At 34.7% G+C, this 18661-nt stretch overlaps 1 protein-coding gene across 2 annotated transcripts in view; it reads left to right on the forward strand.

Annotated features, from left to right (window-relative positions):
• LOC142635959 (ABC transporter C family member 13) overlaps positions 1–18661 on the forward strand; it is a 72745-nt gene that overhangs the window by 34849 nt on the left and 19235 nt on the right. For both annotated transcript variants that reach the window (XM_075810008.1, XM_075810007.1), the window contains exons 15-29: positions 2348–2465; positions 2583–2699; positions 2858–2938; positions 3024–3278; positions 4820–4921; positions 5008–5075; positions 5286–5417; positions 5519–5666; positions 7280–7560; positions 7846–8002; positions 8582–8757; positions 9478–9589; positions 9696–9749; positions 15559–15681; positions 16160–16258. In XM_075810008.1, coding sequence (XP_075666123.1) covers positions 2348–2465; positions 2583–2699; positions 2858–2938; positions 3024–3278; positions 4820–4921; positions 5008–5075; positions 5286–5417; positions 5519–5666; positions 7280–7560; positions 7846–8002; positions 8582–8757; positions 9478–9589; positions 9696–9749; positions 15559–15681; positions 16160–16258 — 2023 coding nt within the window. The remainder of the gene's footprint in view (positions 1–2347; positions 2466–2582; positions 2700–2857; positions 2939–3023; positions 3279–4819; positions 4922–5007; positions 5076–5285; positions 5418–5518; positions 5667–7279; positions 7561–7845; positions 8003–8581; positions 8758–9477; positions 9590–9695; positions 9750–15558; positions 15682–16159; positions 16259–18661) is intronic.

Genomic DNA, 18661 nt, shown 5'->3' on the forward strand with positions numbered 1-18661 from the left:
TAAGTGTTGACATCAGATTAGGATGTTATTGAGGATGGTATTGTTCGGTTCTATAAAAGTCTTTATTTGGAAGATAAGAACATTCGTCCTCATCCGGATGTATTGAATTTTTATAGGATTTCTGCGGATAAGGCTGGCTGGTTCGAAAGACTTTTTGTGGAAGTTGAGATTTTTGGAGTGGTCATGGATTTTGATGGTGATAAATCTCCTGGACTGGATGGATTCCCTATGGCGTTTTTTCAGACTTGTTGGGCCATTATCAAAACCGATCTTTTGGAGGTTTTTCAGTATTTTTTTGATAGTGCTTAGTTTGAGAAAAGTTTGAATGCTACTTTCATCTCCTTAATTCCTAAAAAATCTGATGCAGTAGAGGTCAGGGATTTCTGGCCTATTAGTTTGAAATTGGGGGGGGGGGGGGTGTTGTACAAAATTATTGCTAAAGTTTTAGCTAACAGGTTGATTCAAGTCATATTAGACCAAAGACAATGAGTTGAACCATAGAAGAGCATATCGGTACCCAAGGAAGGAAATCCGGCAGTGGCACGATGATCAGAGCTATGGCTGGTGGCTAAAAGGTGTGTTAATGTGTCGCTGGAAGAAGATGACTAGAACCATGGCGCGGTTTGGCGATGATAGAATAGTGTTTGCGAGACCCACGAAGTAGTCGCCAGAGCTAGTTGATGATTCCAGCCAGTGTTTGTTGTGGTCATCAGAGTTAGGGCGAGGGATCGACGATGAAGATCTTGATCTCTGGTGGCAGAGGTTGTTGGTTGTGGCTGGTGGGGTGAGTGGCAGAAGGTGGCTAGGCTAAACCACTCTCTGAGTCCATGTTGTGGAAAGAAACATGTATTAGGTTTCTTAGGCTTTTAACCCTCACATGTGAAATATTATATGGTAAGTATGCTCATGCTTTATGGTGTGAAGTCTTTCTCATGTTTGGGATGCAATGGGTTAAGCCGAAGATGGTTGCCTCGCTTTTTTTTGGATGTAGGAATTGTTTGGGGAAACATTCTTCAAATATTTGGAATATAGTTAATCTGGAGGGAACATAATAACCGTACTTTTGAAAACGCTTAGAGACTTGTAGATCTTTTGAAGTCTCTGCTATTTGGGATTTTGTTTATTGGTCTAGAATTTGGGGTTTCACACAATGTATTTCCATTTATGATTTTCTACATTATGTCAGTATCTCTGCTTGAGTTACTTGTATTTGTTTTAAGCACAGAGTGTTCATTATCATCGTGAACATGATGTACTTTTTATGCAATAAAAAATGTATTATTAATGGTGGTTACCCATTCTAAATCTCATCTTACTTTTAGTAATCAAACATTCCTTTTTTGCTTTACTGTTTATAGTAACTCTAACTTTATGACATAGTTTGGAAGCAGGTTAATATACAGCTGGCTTGATTATTTAATTGTATATTTTTAATGAGGAAAGGCCAGCATGTGATTTTTTCTAGCAAAACCTGGTTTCGTTGTTCTTGTCCTATGTTAGAGTTACTTCTAGTTTTGTTTTATATTAGCATGTTAATACAAAACAATAACTAGTAGTAACTCTAACATGCTGCAACATTATAGTTTTTTGATGTGGGATGCTCAAACAGATAACTATCTTAATTTAGTTTATTTAATTTTGGAAGCCAATTTTATTTTAATCAGTGAATTAGATAGGTATTATTTAGATTATTAGCATTTTATTTAATTTTCTAGAGTCACAGTTATTTTTTTAATTCAGCAATTGAGATTTCCCAAGTTGTTAAGAATTAGGTTTCCTAAGACAATTAGAATTAGGATTTCTCAAAAAAAAGAAAAAAGAAAAAAGAATTATAGTTTAGTAGCCTATAATCACAATAATGTACTCCTATGGAGACACATTATTTTGATGATAAATAAAAATTTCTCTTGATAAAATTCTCCCAATTATTTGGTGCTGACTCTAGCCAATCCTAGGTGTTAAATCCTAGGTAACTTATCCTTTACTTTCCTATTCTTCAATTTTATTGTTACATTGTCTTTGTTCTCCGGCATTATTTTCTTTCTCTAGTGGTTTAAGGAATGCCCAAAATCTTATATGCTTTAATGCTGAAAATCAAAGGAAGCTTGGTGCTTGCATTATTTGTTAAGAGATAATATAATGCTTTATTTGGGACATGGAATTCTATAGCTTCATTTGGCCTGTCAGGCTCCAGTAGCTGGATGAATTGGCAATATCCATGACAACATAGACAAGTACATTCATAGTAGCATTAGTAATTGCAATTATAGAATATAATATAATGTGTTTTAGAGTGTAGTTTATGGTTTAAAATATTTTACATTCAAATAATTGTGATCCTCAATAGGATAAGAAGGACGGGTGAACTTTTGACATATATTCGGACTTTGAAGATGTACGGCTGGGAGCTTCTTTTTTCTGGCTGGTTGATGGAGACAAGATCTTCGGAAGTGACACACTTAAGTGTATGACTGTTGTCACATTCTTTGAGTACACGAAATTTATGCAACTGACCAGACAACTTCCATTTTCCAATGCCCAAACAAAATCTGAATTGTATTAATTTGATCCATTTTTATTAGACTCGGAAGTACTTGGATGCGTGGTGTGTATTTTTTTGGGCAGCAACACCCGCTCTTTTCTCGCTGTTCACATTTGGACTCTTTGCACTCATGGGACATCAACTTGATGCTGCAACGGTATGCTGCTTACTATTTCTCCCGCACATGTGATTTCTCAGTGACAGTATTGTTTCCTCCTTTCCGTTTTTGTTATCATTATTTATATTTTTCTTGTGTGAACCTTTATCAATGTGGTTATTATAAATGGAGTTTCTTCTAAAAACCCTTACTTGCAGGTCTTCACTTGTCTTGCTCTGTTTAACACCTTGATATCCCCCCTAAATTCATTCCCATGGGTCATTAATGGACTCATTGATGTGAGTTTTCCACATGCTGTCAGTTTTCAAAATGGACCCTTTTATAGTCAGTAATTATTGATTGAGCCTCTTTACTTTATGCTAGGCCATTATATCTACCAGACGGTTGAGCAGATTTCTCTCTTGTTATGAGCACAAATGTGAAGTCGAACTGACGGCTGATTCTTCTTCACCAGGTTTATCGAATGAAGAGTCTGCAGCCATCTTTAAAGATAAGTCTATAGTTATCCATGATGCATGTTGTGCTTGGTCATGCAGTAATGAGAAAGAATGGAATATGGTGTTGAATCACGTGACTTTAGAACTCCCAAAGGGTTCCTTTGTTGCAGTAATTGGAGAGGTCAGACATGCCTTGAGTTTGTCAATTTTTTTTTTCTTTGATAAGTTTCGAAATTCTGTTTGTCTATTATTACTGCATATCTATCTACTCTTAAATATTTGTTAACGTAGTGCACTGAAGAATTTTAGTTATGTGCTTAAAAAGTGGACAACAATTTTCATAATTCATTGGTTACCTAACGTAGTACAAATTGGACAATCTGTCTACATGTTCTTGTGGTGGATTTGTTGATCTAGGGTTTAGAACCATTTTTAAAGAAGGGTTTTGTAGGGAAGAGAAATGTTTTGATTTAGGGATGAAAAGAGGTAAGAAACACAAATCAAATTTCTTCACAATCTATGAACCATGCACGTTACCAGTACTGTAGGGAGAAGAGGAAAAGAGATTGAAGCACTAGTTGATATTAACGGATGTAAGATATCTAGTTTATCTAATAAATATTTAGGGGAAAAATACAAGTTCTAGTCTATTTAGAATCCGATTTCAGAAAAGATGGAAAGGAGATTAGGGGGTTGAAAGGGGAGTTCTCAAGGAGAAGAAAAGACGGGAAGGAGATTAACGGGATGAAGAGGATCTCTCAAATAGAGGGCGAGTCACTTTGATCAAGAGTACTCTTTCTAGTTTACCAACATATTTTTTTCTAGTCACTTTGCATGCACATTGCTTTGAAAATTGAAAATTGACTCTCTATGGAGTGGTTTAGTTGATGCTTTTGAATTCCATTTGGTCAGTTGGAAGACAATTTATGAACCAGTTCCACATGGAGTTTGGGTATTCAAAGTAGGATAAAGTTTCTCTACATCCTAGATAGGAGGAACTCTCTCCAAAGTCCAAACTACTACGTGTCAACACTAGAGAATGCAAGTATCTTGGTCCAGCTGAGGCTCAACTTAAAAAATAACGCCATTAACGTAGGTTTGACTGATTTTTATAATGGTCTGTAAATATTCTGCATCTTCTTTCAATTGTTTGCAAGGAAAATCCTCTTTTTCTAGGCTGTGACAGATTATTTAGATATCTAAGTACAATAAATATGGATTTAAAAATACTACTTTCAGGCAATTGGTGCAGGTCTTTTAGTCACCTGGGTGTTGCCAATCGTCTGGAAAACAGTGGTTTCATACTAGTCTGAAATTTCTTAGCCAACAACTCCAATGCAACATATGGAATATTAAAATGATAGTATTAGCAATAGCTTTTATATTAGTAAAACTTAGGTATGGTAACTTATGTGCAATAAATTAGATTCCTAATTAAATTTAAACACTTGGATGGATTGAATTTAATTATCTTTGGAAAGACAACATTATTTGTGTTTAATTGGTCAATTCATTCTGGTGTTTGAATTTAATTAGGAAACCTAATGTACTGCACCTAAGGTAGTATAACTAAGTTTTACCCCTTTTATATTATGTGAATATGTATAATATACAAATGACACTAAGACTAGCACTCTGATAAGTATAAATATCGTCCATTATGAAGAATTCTTCATTGGGATTTACTGCATTACCTTCACTCAGTGAATTGCTTGTACTAAGATTGGTTCAGGTAAATCGTCATTGTTAAATTCAATTTTGGGAGAAATGCACGTTCTACATGGATTAATACATTCAAGTGGATCTATAGCATATGTACCACAGGTTCAAAGCTTCTCTTTGTATTGGTTTGGCATGTCTAAAGCTGAATCAATTTTTCTTACGTTGGCATTCGCTGTTTAAAACTGTAGGTACCATGGATTCTATCTGGAACGGTACGTGATAATATATTGTTTGGAAAGAATTATGATCCCAGAAGGTGTAATTCTATCACTATAAAAATTTTCCCTTTTTCCTGATACATTAATTACAATTTTTTCCCCTTAAAAATATGTTGCTGATTCTATGATCAATAAAAGTCTTCTTATTTACAAATCTTATTTTCATGTCTTTGACAATCAGAAACCCTGAAATTGTATTTCTCCATGCTGACAATTGTGGATATATATGCTTCTCTCTCCTTGGGCAGATACTCAGATACTTTACAGGCTTGTGCACTGGATGTTGATATTTCGTTAATGATTGGAGGAGACATGGCTTATATTGGAGAAAAAGGAGTGAACATATCAGGCGGACAGAGAGCTCGTCTTGCTTTGGCGAGGTTATAGCATCTTCAATTTCCACTGTGGCTAGCTCCCAAATCTTATGATTTCTTTTAGGATTTTTATCAAAATATTCCTTGGAAATTTGTGCTGTGAACAGGGCTATTTATCATGGCTCCGATATTTTTATGCTTGATGATGTCCTCAGTGCAGTCGATGCTCAGGTTGCTCAGTGGATTTTATATAATGCCATTCTGGGTCCTCTTATGAAGCAATGCACTCGTGTACTTTGTACCCATAATGTGCAGGTGATTCCCTTGAAGTTCATATGGCTTTCTCGTATTATCTACATGAGTTTGGATTTCATTAAGTTGATATTTTAGCCACAGGATCAGCGAATCAGGGGACTATTTCCATGAAAGAAATTTCTCATATTGTCTTAGAACATATTGTTTATATACATATTGTTTCACTTTATAACAATGATACATATTATTAGTCAACTTTAACTCATGGAAAATTTATTTGTTAAGTTGCAACTGATTGAAGAGAGTGATTATGTGTTCAAGGCAATAATATAGAGATAATTAACTGACGTAGGATGAATTGGAGAATTTGTCTACATGTGCTTGTGGTAGGTTAAGAGTTAGCAGAATTTGTGGATCTAGGGTTTAGAATTGTTGAAGAAAGGGTTATGGGGTTGTGCTAGGAATTAAAAGATGGTTTGCTAAGTTATTTGATGCCTACCTGGCAGAAGAAAGTATGTAGGTGGTTTTAGGGTTTCGATAGGTAAAAGAAAGGCTTGATTTGGGATTTTAAGGAGGAAGAAAATGATAGAAGTTTATGGTGTTTAGGGGTTGTATGAAGAACACCACAAGAAAGAGAAGAAGCTAAAAAAGAGAAGAGAAAGGGAGAAAAGAACCAGCATGCTTCAACACCCAAAATACTCCATATGTGTGTGCGTGTTTTTTTTTTTTTTTTTTTTCTTTTAATGAATATTAATATGTTTATTAATCAACTGCATCTCTTCTTTGAGTACAATGAGCAAAAACATATAAAGGACACTATTTTATACCAGTAGTATTAGGACTCGTAGTTTTATTAGTAAATGAAAAACCTAATAAAAACTATGTTGGACGCAAAGAAAATAAAGTCCAACATACTTTAGGATTGCCTAGAAAATTCTGGACTCAACTATACTATCAAAATACCCTTAATTCTCAGGGATGGCATAAATAACAAATTTTCCCCTGAATATAAAATTGACCATAACTTGTTAAAGGGATGCTCAAATAAAAAACTGTATTAACTCTAGGACATGCATAACTAGAACTTTAAAACCACAACTTACTTCAATTGGACTTCACACGTGGACCTCATAAAATAACTCTTGAATAAACAAATTTGTGAAGTTGCAACAGATTAATCTTTGATGACTGCATCACTAACCTAACTGAATGATAGTCTTAGCAATTCATTGTCCAATAATTTTAATGAATTGTAAGAGTGAATAAGATACAAAGGTTACAAATGATATTTCCAATGAACTTTAAAATTTTGTTCAAGTTACACTGAAGTTAAAAGACTGTAGTGTACTACTAAAACTCTTACGGGTCGATGCTAGTTGAGATGCTGTAGTTGTGAGACATAGACACTTTTGGTGTGCGTCAAGCAATTGTCTAGATGGTGAGAAATTTTGGCATCTGATAGGTGTTTGACTTGGACATAGATTATTTGCATTATGTGTTCATGATATTGTTATTGATCAATGTTTTCCGAGTATTTTCTGGTTTATGATAGTTATTGTAACGCAATGCATGAATTTACACAGCATTGCAAATGGTCATAGCAAAACAGTATAAGAATTCAGTTAACATTTTCTCTTGTGGATGAGTTTGATTTGTGTTTCTGCATTTGACAGGCAATATCTTCTGCTGATTTGGTTGTTTTGATGGAAAAAGGACATGTGAAGTGGGTGGGAAGTTCAGCTGATTTGTCAGTTTCTTCATATTCAGCATTCTCTCCACTAAATGAATTTGATACATCTTTGCGCATTCCAAGACAAGAATGCAGCATGGCTGCTAATACTGAAGGCAAACAATCTCTCCTAGAAAAAAGCACTACTCATGTTTCAGAGGAAGCAGAAGAGATCATTGAAGTTGAGCTACGAAAAGAGGGCAGAGTTGAACTTACTGTATACAAGTAAAAACATCTCTTGTTAAATATTGTACTGCATATAGGAGATAACAATTTATGAAACTGCAGTTTTTAGCTAGGATGCACGGACACTGCATTTGAGGTTTCGTACTCATGTCGTATCCGTGTCGTAATAGTGTCCTACCTGGCATATCATGTTATAATTTTTAAAAAATTGCTCGTGTCGCTTTATTGTACCCGTACCTGAACCTGTGTTCATGTCCATGTCCGTGCATCCTAGGTTTTTAGGACTTTTCTCTTGATAAAGTTTTCTCACTGATTTTTTTGCAGAAATTATGCAGCATTTTCTGGTTGGAGTATCACAGTTGTGATATGCTTGTCGGCAATTTTAATGCAAGCTTCTCGTAATGGAAATGATCTGTGGCTGTCATATTGGGTTGATACAACAGGAAGCAGTCAGACAGATTACTCCACCTCCTTTTATCTGGTATTCAGCATCCCCACTTTTCCTTATAATTGCTAGCTGTCTGGCTTTCTATGAGGTTGTTTAGATTTAAAAAAAAAAAAAAAATTTCTTGAGGGAAATTGTTGAAATTATTAATGAAGCTAAGTTTAATTCTACATCTAAATATTAGAACTAAAACTTGAAAAGAGTTCAGGTAGAGAACTTAATAGTAATAAATTGGACAGATTTTCTAGAAATTCATTTGAAGTGTATTATCTAGTGGAATATGCTAAGCTGGGTCAAGAGAACCTCAAACTATAGTGCTTTGGCTTGTAGCAAATAGGAACATAGACCTTAATTTGAGGACTTTATGTAATTATATATGTCCTTTTTCACTAGTTCAGCTGCACCCAGGTGGTGGAACTTGGAAGGGACAATGAAGTTGGTTATGTTCTAATCCGGATACTTCTAGTCAATATATGTACATTGCAACATAACATCTCTGCTTTCTTCAATATAATATATTGTTTTTGAAAAGAACATTTAAGCAAGAATTCTGGGGAACTTGTGATGGGAATGTTTGTTTTCCTGTTGTAATTGACTTATCAATTGACTGTGCAGGTTATACTCTTCATCTTTTGTATCATAAACTCCTTTCTAACGTTGGTGAGGGCATTCTCATTTGCATTTGGGGGCTTACGAGCTGCAGTTAAGGTGCATAATACACTGCTTCATAAGCTTGTCAGTGCACCTGTCCAATTTTTTGATCAGACCCCAGCTGGAAGGATATTAAACAGGTTAGAATAAACTATAGTGAAGGTGCATATTATTGTGCTTTATAAGCTTGTAAATGCACTTGTTCAATTCATTGATCAGACACCAGTTAGAGGGATACTAAACAGGTTAGAATAAAATTCAGTTAAGGTGCATAATACACTGCTTTAGAGCATTAGCATCCGGAAGTCTAAAAGAAAAGGAACTTTTTCATTTTAAAAATCTACTTTATCTATTTTTACATACTATTTCACAACTCACCCAACATCCCATTTCTTATTTATCACATCCATTCATTTATTTATTAATTTCACTCTCTTTCTCTGTCTCTCTTCCTCTCCATCATATTCTATCTCCTTCTTTCTCTTTGTTTAAAAGCTCACCAGTCACCACAACCAGGAAAAAAAAAGCAAAAAACAGCTACCATCACAACTCCCCAGCCACGAAGCATAGATCCAACCCACCAGCCACCACTACAACTCTTACTTTTTATGTAAAAAATAACCACATTCTATTAAAAAAAATACCACATCAAAAACCGCCGACAGAGGGAGACTGAGTTAAGGAGAGAGAATAAAAAGGCATTAAATGAAGAGAGAGATTCAATATAATAAGCAATTTTATTTTTTACAAGCACAGCTACGGTAACTTCTAAATTTAACTTATTTGGGGTTTTACCCACCCCAATGCTAATGCTAAATGACTTTTTTTTTTTTTTTTACTTCCCTTTCTTATATTTGTAGGTTGTCTTCAGATCTTTATACAATTGATGACTCTCTTCCGTTTATTCTCAACATTCTCCTAGCCAACCTTGTTGGCTTACTGGGAATTGCTATAGTTTTGTCCTGTGTACAGGTACCTATTTAATTTGATCACTTTGCTTATATGCTCTTCCGAAAATCTACATTTCACTGTCTTCAGGATTGAAATGTTGTTCAATGGGTTTTATGTATATATGTAGGTCTTCTTCTTGCTTTTGCTGTTGCCATTTTGGTACATCTACAGCAAGCTTCAGGTGCTTCTCTATATTATCATGTAGAATTATATCAATTTTTATATTGGAGTGTACATCTTGCAACCCCATTATTTGTTTCTTAAATTTTATGGAAAATTGTATAATTCCCCCAATAGTTTGGGAGTGTTTTCAAATTAAACCCTAAATTTAAAAAGGTTTCAATTAAAACCATAGATTATTTTAGAGTCATTGTTAACCTTGGTAAAAAAAAAAAAGTTCATTGTTAACTAAAAGTAATGAAAAATAAAGTAGATTGCACTTGAGACTTAGAAGACCTGTCACATGAAAATGAAGTGGTATTTTACTGTTAAATAAATAAATAAATAAAACAAAGAAATCATCTCTTCTTCATTAAATTGCATTTATCTATTAGGATTTTAAGTTATTTTGTAAGCTCTTTCGGTACCAAAATACTATATGTCATGGATGATTTTTTTTTTAATAAAAAAAAATTAGAGACCGGGCCTTGGTGCAATGACAAGTGTCTTCCATCAAAAGTGACATGTCATGGGTTCGAATTTGGGAATTAGCCTTTTCAAAAAATATTGGGGGTATGGCTACGTACCATGATCTCTCCTAGATCTCGCAAAAGTAGGGTCTTTATGCATTGAGTTAGACCTTTTTTCTTGTTCGTGTGTCTAATCAGGTTATGATTACAACTTATATGGATTTCTATTTCTATTACTTTTTTTGTATAATATCTCACTAACGGGGCAAATTGTAATGATTTAGAAAGTTCACAGCTTTAAGTGAGACTTTTTGAAGTCTAGGCGAAAATGCCTTTTTGGTCCCCACTTTTTTTTTTTAAAATTTTTTAAGATGCGGTCCCTAAAATAAAATTAAAAAAACCACTCATTTTAGTCCCAATCGTCATCTCACTAGCAGAAATTGCATTTATCTATTAGGATTTTAAGTTATTTTGTAAGCTCTTTCGGTACCAAAATACTATATGTCATGGATGATTTTTTTTTTAATAAAAAAAAAATAGACTGGGCCTTGGTGCAATGACAAGTGTCTTCTATCAAAAGTGACATGTCATGGGTTCGAATTTGGGAATTAGCCTTTTCAAAAAATATTGGGGGTATGGCTACGTACCATGATCTCTCCTAGATCTCGCAAAAGTAGGGTCTTTATGCATTGAGTTAGACCTTTTTTCTTGTTCGTGTGTCTAATCAGGTTACGATTACAACTTATATGGATTTCTATTTCTATTACTTTTTTTGTATAATATCTCACTAACGGGGCAAATTGTAATGATTTAGAAAGTTCACAGCTTTAAGTGAGACTTTTTGAAGTCTAGGCAAAAATGCCTTTTTGGTCCCCACTTTTTTTTTTTTTTTTATTTTTAAATTTTTTAAGATGCGGTCCCTAAAATAAAATTAAAAAAATCACTCATTTTAGTCCCAATCGTCATCTCACTAGCAGAAATTGCATACTTGGCAAATGGGGAGCACTGTTGACACTTTAAATGCTGATGTGACCATTAAAATAATATTAAAATTTTTTATTTGGTATTAAAAAATTGCCACGTCAACTTTGTAATTTAAAAAAAATTAAAAAAATGAACATCTAATTTCTCAATTTTAATTTAAATTGAAAAAAATAAAAAACTTTTTTTTCTTCATAAGAACGTGTTCTACTCCCAGTTCATAAAGAACATGAACTTAGTTCATCCCCAAATCATGCATACCCAACCGGCCAACCCACTCATGATCAAACTTAGCAAATTCTAACACAATTAACAACTAAACCTCCAATAAGTGAAACCCATAAACCTAGCAATCAAATCAATCTTCACCAAACCCATAAACTCGGAAAATGGTGTGCATGGGTCGGGTTGAGGGGTTTTTTCAACCCAACTCAACCCATCGCAGGAGTCCAACCCAACCCAACTCATGTGGACCGGGTTGGACAATTTTTTTTTACTTACTGTATATTTATTAAATTGAGCATTAGAAATTTAGAATAATGTTCTCACAAACAAGAACAAATTTATAACCAAATAATCCTTAGCATAACACCAAACTAACACAAATTATGTGAGTAGAACTTTGGGTTTGGGTTTTATTTAGGAAAAGGGGAAAAAAAAGTAAATAACAAAATTGTTTAGTATATTTTTAAATTTTAAATATATATTAAATATAGGTGGGTCGGCCTGGGTTTGGTAGATTTGTAAATCTTATGACCTGAACCAAATCTGACTCATTGTCAAAAAAAATAAAAATTTACAATCAAACCCAACCCACCAACTCCTACAAACTGACCCTACCCAGCAGGTTGGATTGGATTGAGTTGGGTCAGTTTTGGCGGGTTGGTTACACAATCCTACCGGAAATTTTCTTGGGAAACAAACACACAAAAAACCCAGAAAATTCAGCTTAAAAAACAACATTATAGGCAAAATCATAAATTCCGAAGCCCCCATTTTCTCAAACCCAAGAAAAATCATTTCTTAAATTTATAGATTAAAAAAAGAACGGATAAAAAACAGATTCCAGCCTTTGTTTGGTTGCGAAGAAAATGAAAGAAAAAAAATTTAGACAACACCATTGAAGTCCATTCCATCTAAACCCAACTCCAATCAAATTCAAATAAAATTTTTTATCTAAACCTACTCGGTTACGTACACATCTGCATATGGTTACGTACACATCTACATATACAAAACACGCAACACAGATCTGCATACCAAGAAATCAACATATGCCAACCAAAATCAATCCAAGAAATTCGAACCCAAGCCAATCTGATCCACTGCCACACAAACAGCCACACCAGATTTGTGGTGGCCTTTCTTTCTCTCTTAGCGGCTGCCATGCTTTCTTCTTGTTTGCGCCCTCCTAGGGTTTGGGTTTGAGAGGGCAAGGTAGAGAAGGTGAGATCAGGCTCAGTGAGAGAGGAAAAGAGAGTGCTGAGAGAGAGAGAGAGTTTAAGCCGAGAGAGAGTTTGAGAATTTACATGAGAGTTTGAGAGTTTAAGTTGAGTAGGTTCAATTTTTTGGGTTTGTGTGGGTTTATTTTTGTGTTTGTTTTCTAAGAAAAAAAAGAAAAGAAAATGCCAAATAAAAGAAATTCTCTTATTGTGTTTGTGTTTAAATCTGGGTTTGTGTTCTTGTCTATGAAGCACGGGTGCGTTTCTGGATTTGGGTGCGGGTGCGGGACTTGGCAATTTTTTAAAAAGTAGGGTGCGGGTGCGGGGATTAAAAAATTATTAAAAATATTTTTAATATATTGCTAAACATACTTTTTCACATTATATAAACATATACCAAATTTAAGAGAAATAGTAGATAATAACTAAAACATGATGTTCATAAATTAAATACAACCCACTTAATACTTTTTTTTCAAGACAAAATTAAATTAAATTAAATCCTTAATACACCCACTTAATAAAGCCACCTTCACTTGTGTTTGAAAATTGTTTTTTTTTTCCTTTTTGCCCTCAATTACTTTTGTCTTATAAACTTTTTGCCTTCAGTTAGTTGGTCACTTATTGCTTACATAGAGTTTTCATCCTAGGGAATCACAATCACACAACTGTCGAAGTAGCAAGAAAAGCAGGGCCGGTTCTCAAAAAAAAGAAAAAAGAAAAAAGAAAAAAAAAGTAGAGCCCTGTAGTGGCAAACTAAGAGACACATAGAGAGAGACTTATTTCTTCAAATTTATTTCTTCCTCTCCTAATAATACTGTTTCCCATTCTCACCCGCAATCCTTCACGTGCCCCATAGAACTACACAAAGAATCTCTCCCACGTTCCCTTCATGTGTTCCGGCATGATTTTCGGCCATATCGGTCGTCTTGGTCAGTTTTGGCCGCCAGCCGAAATGATCCAATTCGGCCGATACAACTTGATTATGGCCGAATCGGTGCGAATTGAAGCCGAGTCGGCGCAAATCCAAAAAAAAAAAACTTAGACGCGGCACTGACGCGCGGGCAGAAGCATTGGTGGCCGCACCCCATGTTGGACTCCGGTGCGGTACCCTCCCAGCCGCATCGGTGCTTCCTAGGTTCTTGTGTATTCTTATTTATATATATATTTTTTTATTTTGTTAAAATTGAGAAATTTATTTTTTAAATTATATGCTGACCTGGGTGCTTAAATAAAAAATTTTAATATTATTTTAGTGGCCACTTTAGGATTTAGTGTGTCCAAGTGCACTTCGTTTGCCACGTAAGCAATTTTGTTAGTGAGATTATGGTAGGAACTAAAATGAGAACGATTTTTTGATTTTAGGGACCGCATCCAGGAAAAAAAAATGTGGGGACCAAAACGGAAATCAGCCCAAAATGTAGGCTGATTTGAAACTAAGTTTAAATTTGGAACTAAGTTTAAATTTGAAACTATCCAACAGGAATTATGTAATTTACTCAAATTTTTTAAAAATTGTGTAGTGTACATTGCCTCCACAGAATCTGAAATTTTGAATGTTTGACAAGCATTTAAAGCTTTTCACATAGTATCCAACAAGTTTTATATATTTGTCATTTTAATCCTGTGAGTTTATATTTTATTTTTATACCCACGACCTTACCCATGACCTTGCTGCTACAAGAGGAGGTGTCCTTTGAGGTAGATTTTGTTGGCTTAATCCCTTGTGATCTTTTTACCACCAAGTATTACTTATTAGGATTGGTGGGGAACCCTAACAACATGACTAAGAGAAAAAAAGAAAAAAAAGATTATTTACATCAGTGATTGTAAATTCTTACAAGCTTTGTAGGGAATTTCTATTTGGGACTACGTAGGATAAATGATAAAAACATTGAAACCAGCATGTTTTCTAATGGGCATGAAGTATCATATTGCCCACTAATATTAATAGATGTTGCACTTCACTGTGTAATTCTGATTTACTAGCAGGTTTTCAATATACGAGATTATAACTATAGGTGATGCATTCTAATGTTGCTTTCTTACGTAAGCGCACTGGTTGCTGCTCTGGGAAGCACGGGTGTGGCGTTTGGGCCGCCGCACCCGTGTCCGACGCGGGGACGCGCAGGCGACGCCGCTGCCTGCGCGTCCGTGCCGCGTCGGGCATTAAAAAATTAGTTTTTTCGGCGCGATTCGCGCCGATATGGCGCCGATTCGGCCCGAATCGGGTGAAATCGGTCCGGCCGAAATCTGCCGATACCGGCCGAAATTCAAAAAAAAAAAAAAACAACAGGTGCGTATGGCTGAAAAAAAAAAAAAAAAAAAAAGGTGCAAACACACCGTTTGGAAAAAAACCAAGACCCAACCCTCTCCCTCTTCATTTTTCTTGCGCCTCTCTCCCACTCTCTACCTTCACTCTTCAGCTAGGCTCTCTCCTATTCTCTGTATTCTAGTTATTATTTACCATTGTTCTTAAATTTGGTATATATTTATATAATGTGAAAAAAGTATGTTTAGCAATATATTAAAAATATAAATAAAAATATTTTTAATAATTTTTTAATCGCCGCATCCCGCCGCACCCGCACCCTACTTTTTCAAAAATTGCCGAGTCCCGCACCCACCCGCACCCGAATCCCGAAACGCACCCGTGCTTCATAGTTGCTGCTGCAAAGTTGAGTTATTGAGAATTAGAATTACATGTAGCATATTTTGAATACGTAGGAATTGATATATCAGTGGCTGGAATATTGATCTACTTGTATAGCTTGTTAAATTTAAACAATAAGAAAAGAATTGTATGTTTTGTGATGGTTGAAATTTATGATATTATGATTGGCCATACATATCAAAAAATGATATTAGCATTGGTCATCTGTACAAGAAAGCTTAAAACTTAGACTAATGAGTTGTCTACTTAGTAGAAATTCTTCAGTTCTTCTACAGGTCAACATCACGAGAACTGCGGAGGCTGGACAGTGTTTCTCGTTCTCCTATATATGCATCCTTCACTGAGACACTCGATGGGTCATCAACTATAAGGGCATTCAAGTCAGAGGTAGATATTTTATATATATTTTTCAAATTGTATATCTAATGACATCATGTTGTGAACAGTCACTAGGACGGAAAAATAATCAGGAGAGAGAGAGAATACTGAAAGGGGAGATAAAAAATTAGAAAAAAGGTTTTTGGCTTAATTGTTTTGTCCCTTCACTGAATCGCTGTAGTTTGTTTATATTAGCCTGATATGACACAATTACAAGAATATCCTTAAGCTTATATAAGAATAACAAGCCAATTATAAAGTAACCACTAATGCTAACAATTATAAAAATGCCAAGAGTACTAAATGGTTTTTTTTTATTCCTTTTTTCTTATTCTTCTTATTAAAGCAGATAATGGCCCTGTATTTTATTAATTTATTATTCAAATCTTGTTTTCAAATTTATTCATATGGATTATTGATGAGTGATTCTTTATGATGATCACAATTGATTAAAGTTCAAAACCAATCAATGCTGGTTTTTGGACAGGACTTTTTCTTGGCCACATTCACTCGGCATGTATTGATGTACCAGCAAACTTCATACTCAGAATTAACTGCAAGTTTGTGGCTTTCCTTGCGCCTTCAGGTATATCATAAGATTTTGAAATGACTTCATTTTATATATATATATATATATAACGTAATTTATTGAATAAAAAAAATGTATAGGACGTATACTAGAGACCAACATAATCATGGTGTAGAGTACAATGATCAATGAAATCTACAAGAGAAGAAAAAGAATAAAAACCCAATGAATGCAGCCAAGAAAATACAGAAGTAAGAAAAAACATCTTCAGTTCTGGAATAGTTCTTTCTTGGTCCCCAAAGCTTCTAGCATTTTGTTCACTCCATAGGCACCACATAATGGAACGAGAGACCACTTCCAAAGGAAAACTTAAATACTTCATCAGAAGTGTCACATGTTTGCAATCTAGAATGACCACCAACTCCTCCAAGTTAGTTACATTTTCCATAGGAAGCAGTTCTGACTCGCTCAAATTAATCTTCAATCCAGATACAGTAGTAAACCACGCAAGAATAGTCCTCAACTGGGCAATATGATGCATGTCAGCGTCACAAACAATTAGTGTCTGCAAATAAAAGATGAGACACCATTATTCCATTATTTTCTGAAGACCTAACAGGAATCCTGCAATAAAGCCATTTTGCATAGCAGCCTCTATCTTACGGCTCAAACCTTCCATTACAATAGCAAAAAGCATTGGAGAAAGAGGATCTCCCTAGTGTAAGCCCCTAGAACTCTCAAAAAAGCCACTTGGGTGCTATCATTAATCAATATAGAGAAACGCATTGTAGAAATATAATACCTAATCCGCCTCCTCCATTTCTTCGAAAACCCACATCTCCTAAGCATATAGCTTAGAAAATCCCAATTGATGTGGTGGAAGGCCTTTTCCACATCTAATTTTATAATAGCCCTGGAATTCCTGACTTCATACGACTATCCAAACATTCATTGGCAATGAGAACTAAGTCTTAAATCTGCCTATCTTTCACGAATGCATTTTGGAGGGCAGAAATAATATCTTGAAGCACCGCCCTTAGACTGTTGGTTAAAACTTTGGAAATAATCTTATATGCCCTGCCTATTAAACTAATAGGCCTAAATTCTTTGACCAGCATCCCTTATTTTGGGAATAAGATAAATAAAGGTGGCATTGAGGATCTTTTTAAATTACCATGGGCATAAAAATTCTAAAAGATCTCCGTAATATCAGCCTTCATCATTCTCCAACAAGATTGGAACAAGACCAAAGAATATCCATCTAGGCCCAGAGCCTTATTGCTATTAAAATTCTGAATCACCCCACAAAATTCTTCTTCAAACTGTATTTCCAACCACTCAACTTTTTCCACAGGGATGCTAAAATCCATGACATCCACAAAAAGGCTGTGGAAATCATCCTCAATATACAGACTATGATAAAACTGCATAATACATTCAGAAATAGTTGTTAGTTGTTGGATCTGTAGTCAATTCTCCATCTACTAGAAGATTAGTTATAGCATTACATCGCCTATCAGAATTTGCCACTCTATGGAAAACTTTACTATTTTTATCTCCATTAATCAAAGAGCTCTAGACTTTTGTCTTGCACTAATCTCGTTCAAAACAATGGTTTTTTCAAGCTCTATGTGATCTTTTTCCAAGTTCTCATCGTCATTTAATGCTCTGTTTATTTCGATGTAAAATATTTGTAAAGGTAAAATATTTTACATGTAAAATATTTACAAGAAAATATTTTCATTTTACAGTGTTTGGCAGTGTATATGAAAATGTTGTGTAAAATATTTTCCGATGTTTGGCACAATGTAAAATGGAAAGAAAAAAAAACTGGTAAAAATTTAAAATTGTACTGAGACATCACCAATGGCTAAAACAAGTACAATATCTAAATGATTTTTCCAAAAATTATGAATTTTAGAAAACGCATACCGTGAATTAACAAAATGAAAGAACCTGCAGAATAGTTTAGAAACCAATACACCAAAACCTGCAAAAATATATCTGGACAAAATATAACATTCATAATCCTAATGAATCCAAAATATAACATTATTCCATAATTACTCCAAAACATGTCAATCAATGTTGCATAACCATCCATAAGCACACTTACAATAACAAAACCCAAAGACTATGACAATATAGCTAACATTAACACATAATCTTGCAAAATATGGAATTGTTCCATAATTATTAATAACCTAAAGAATACCATGGTACCACTAACATATTTCACACAACGTATCCAACAACTTCAAGTTATAAGGTTTTGTTGAAAAATTTCTCCAACCAAGGCTTTCTCATCCTATCATTTTTAGCCATAAAGGCCCTTCCTGCCTTTTCATCATTAACCAAATGATCAAAAGCTTCATCAAGCATGTCTTCTTCAAAGCCTTCAACATTCATCACTATTTTATGAAGCTCATTTGTATTAACTGGGCCATGACTCAGAGCATG

Source organism: Castanea sativa, chromosome 5, assembly GCF_040712315.1.
Source record: "Castanea sativa cultivar Marrone di Chiusa Pesio chromosome 5, ASM4071231v1".
Taxonomy (NCBI): domain Eukaryota; kingdom Viridiplantae; phylum Streptophyta; class Magnoliopsida; order Fagales; family Fagaceae; genus Castanea; species Castanea sativa.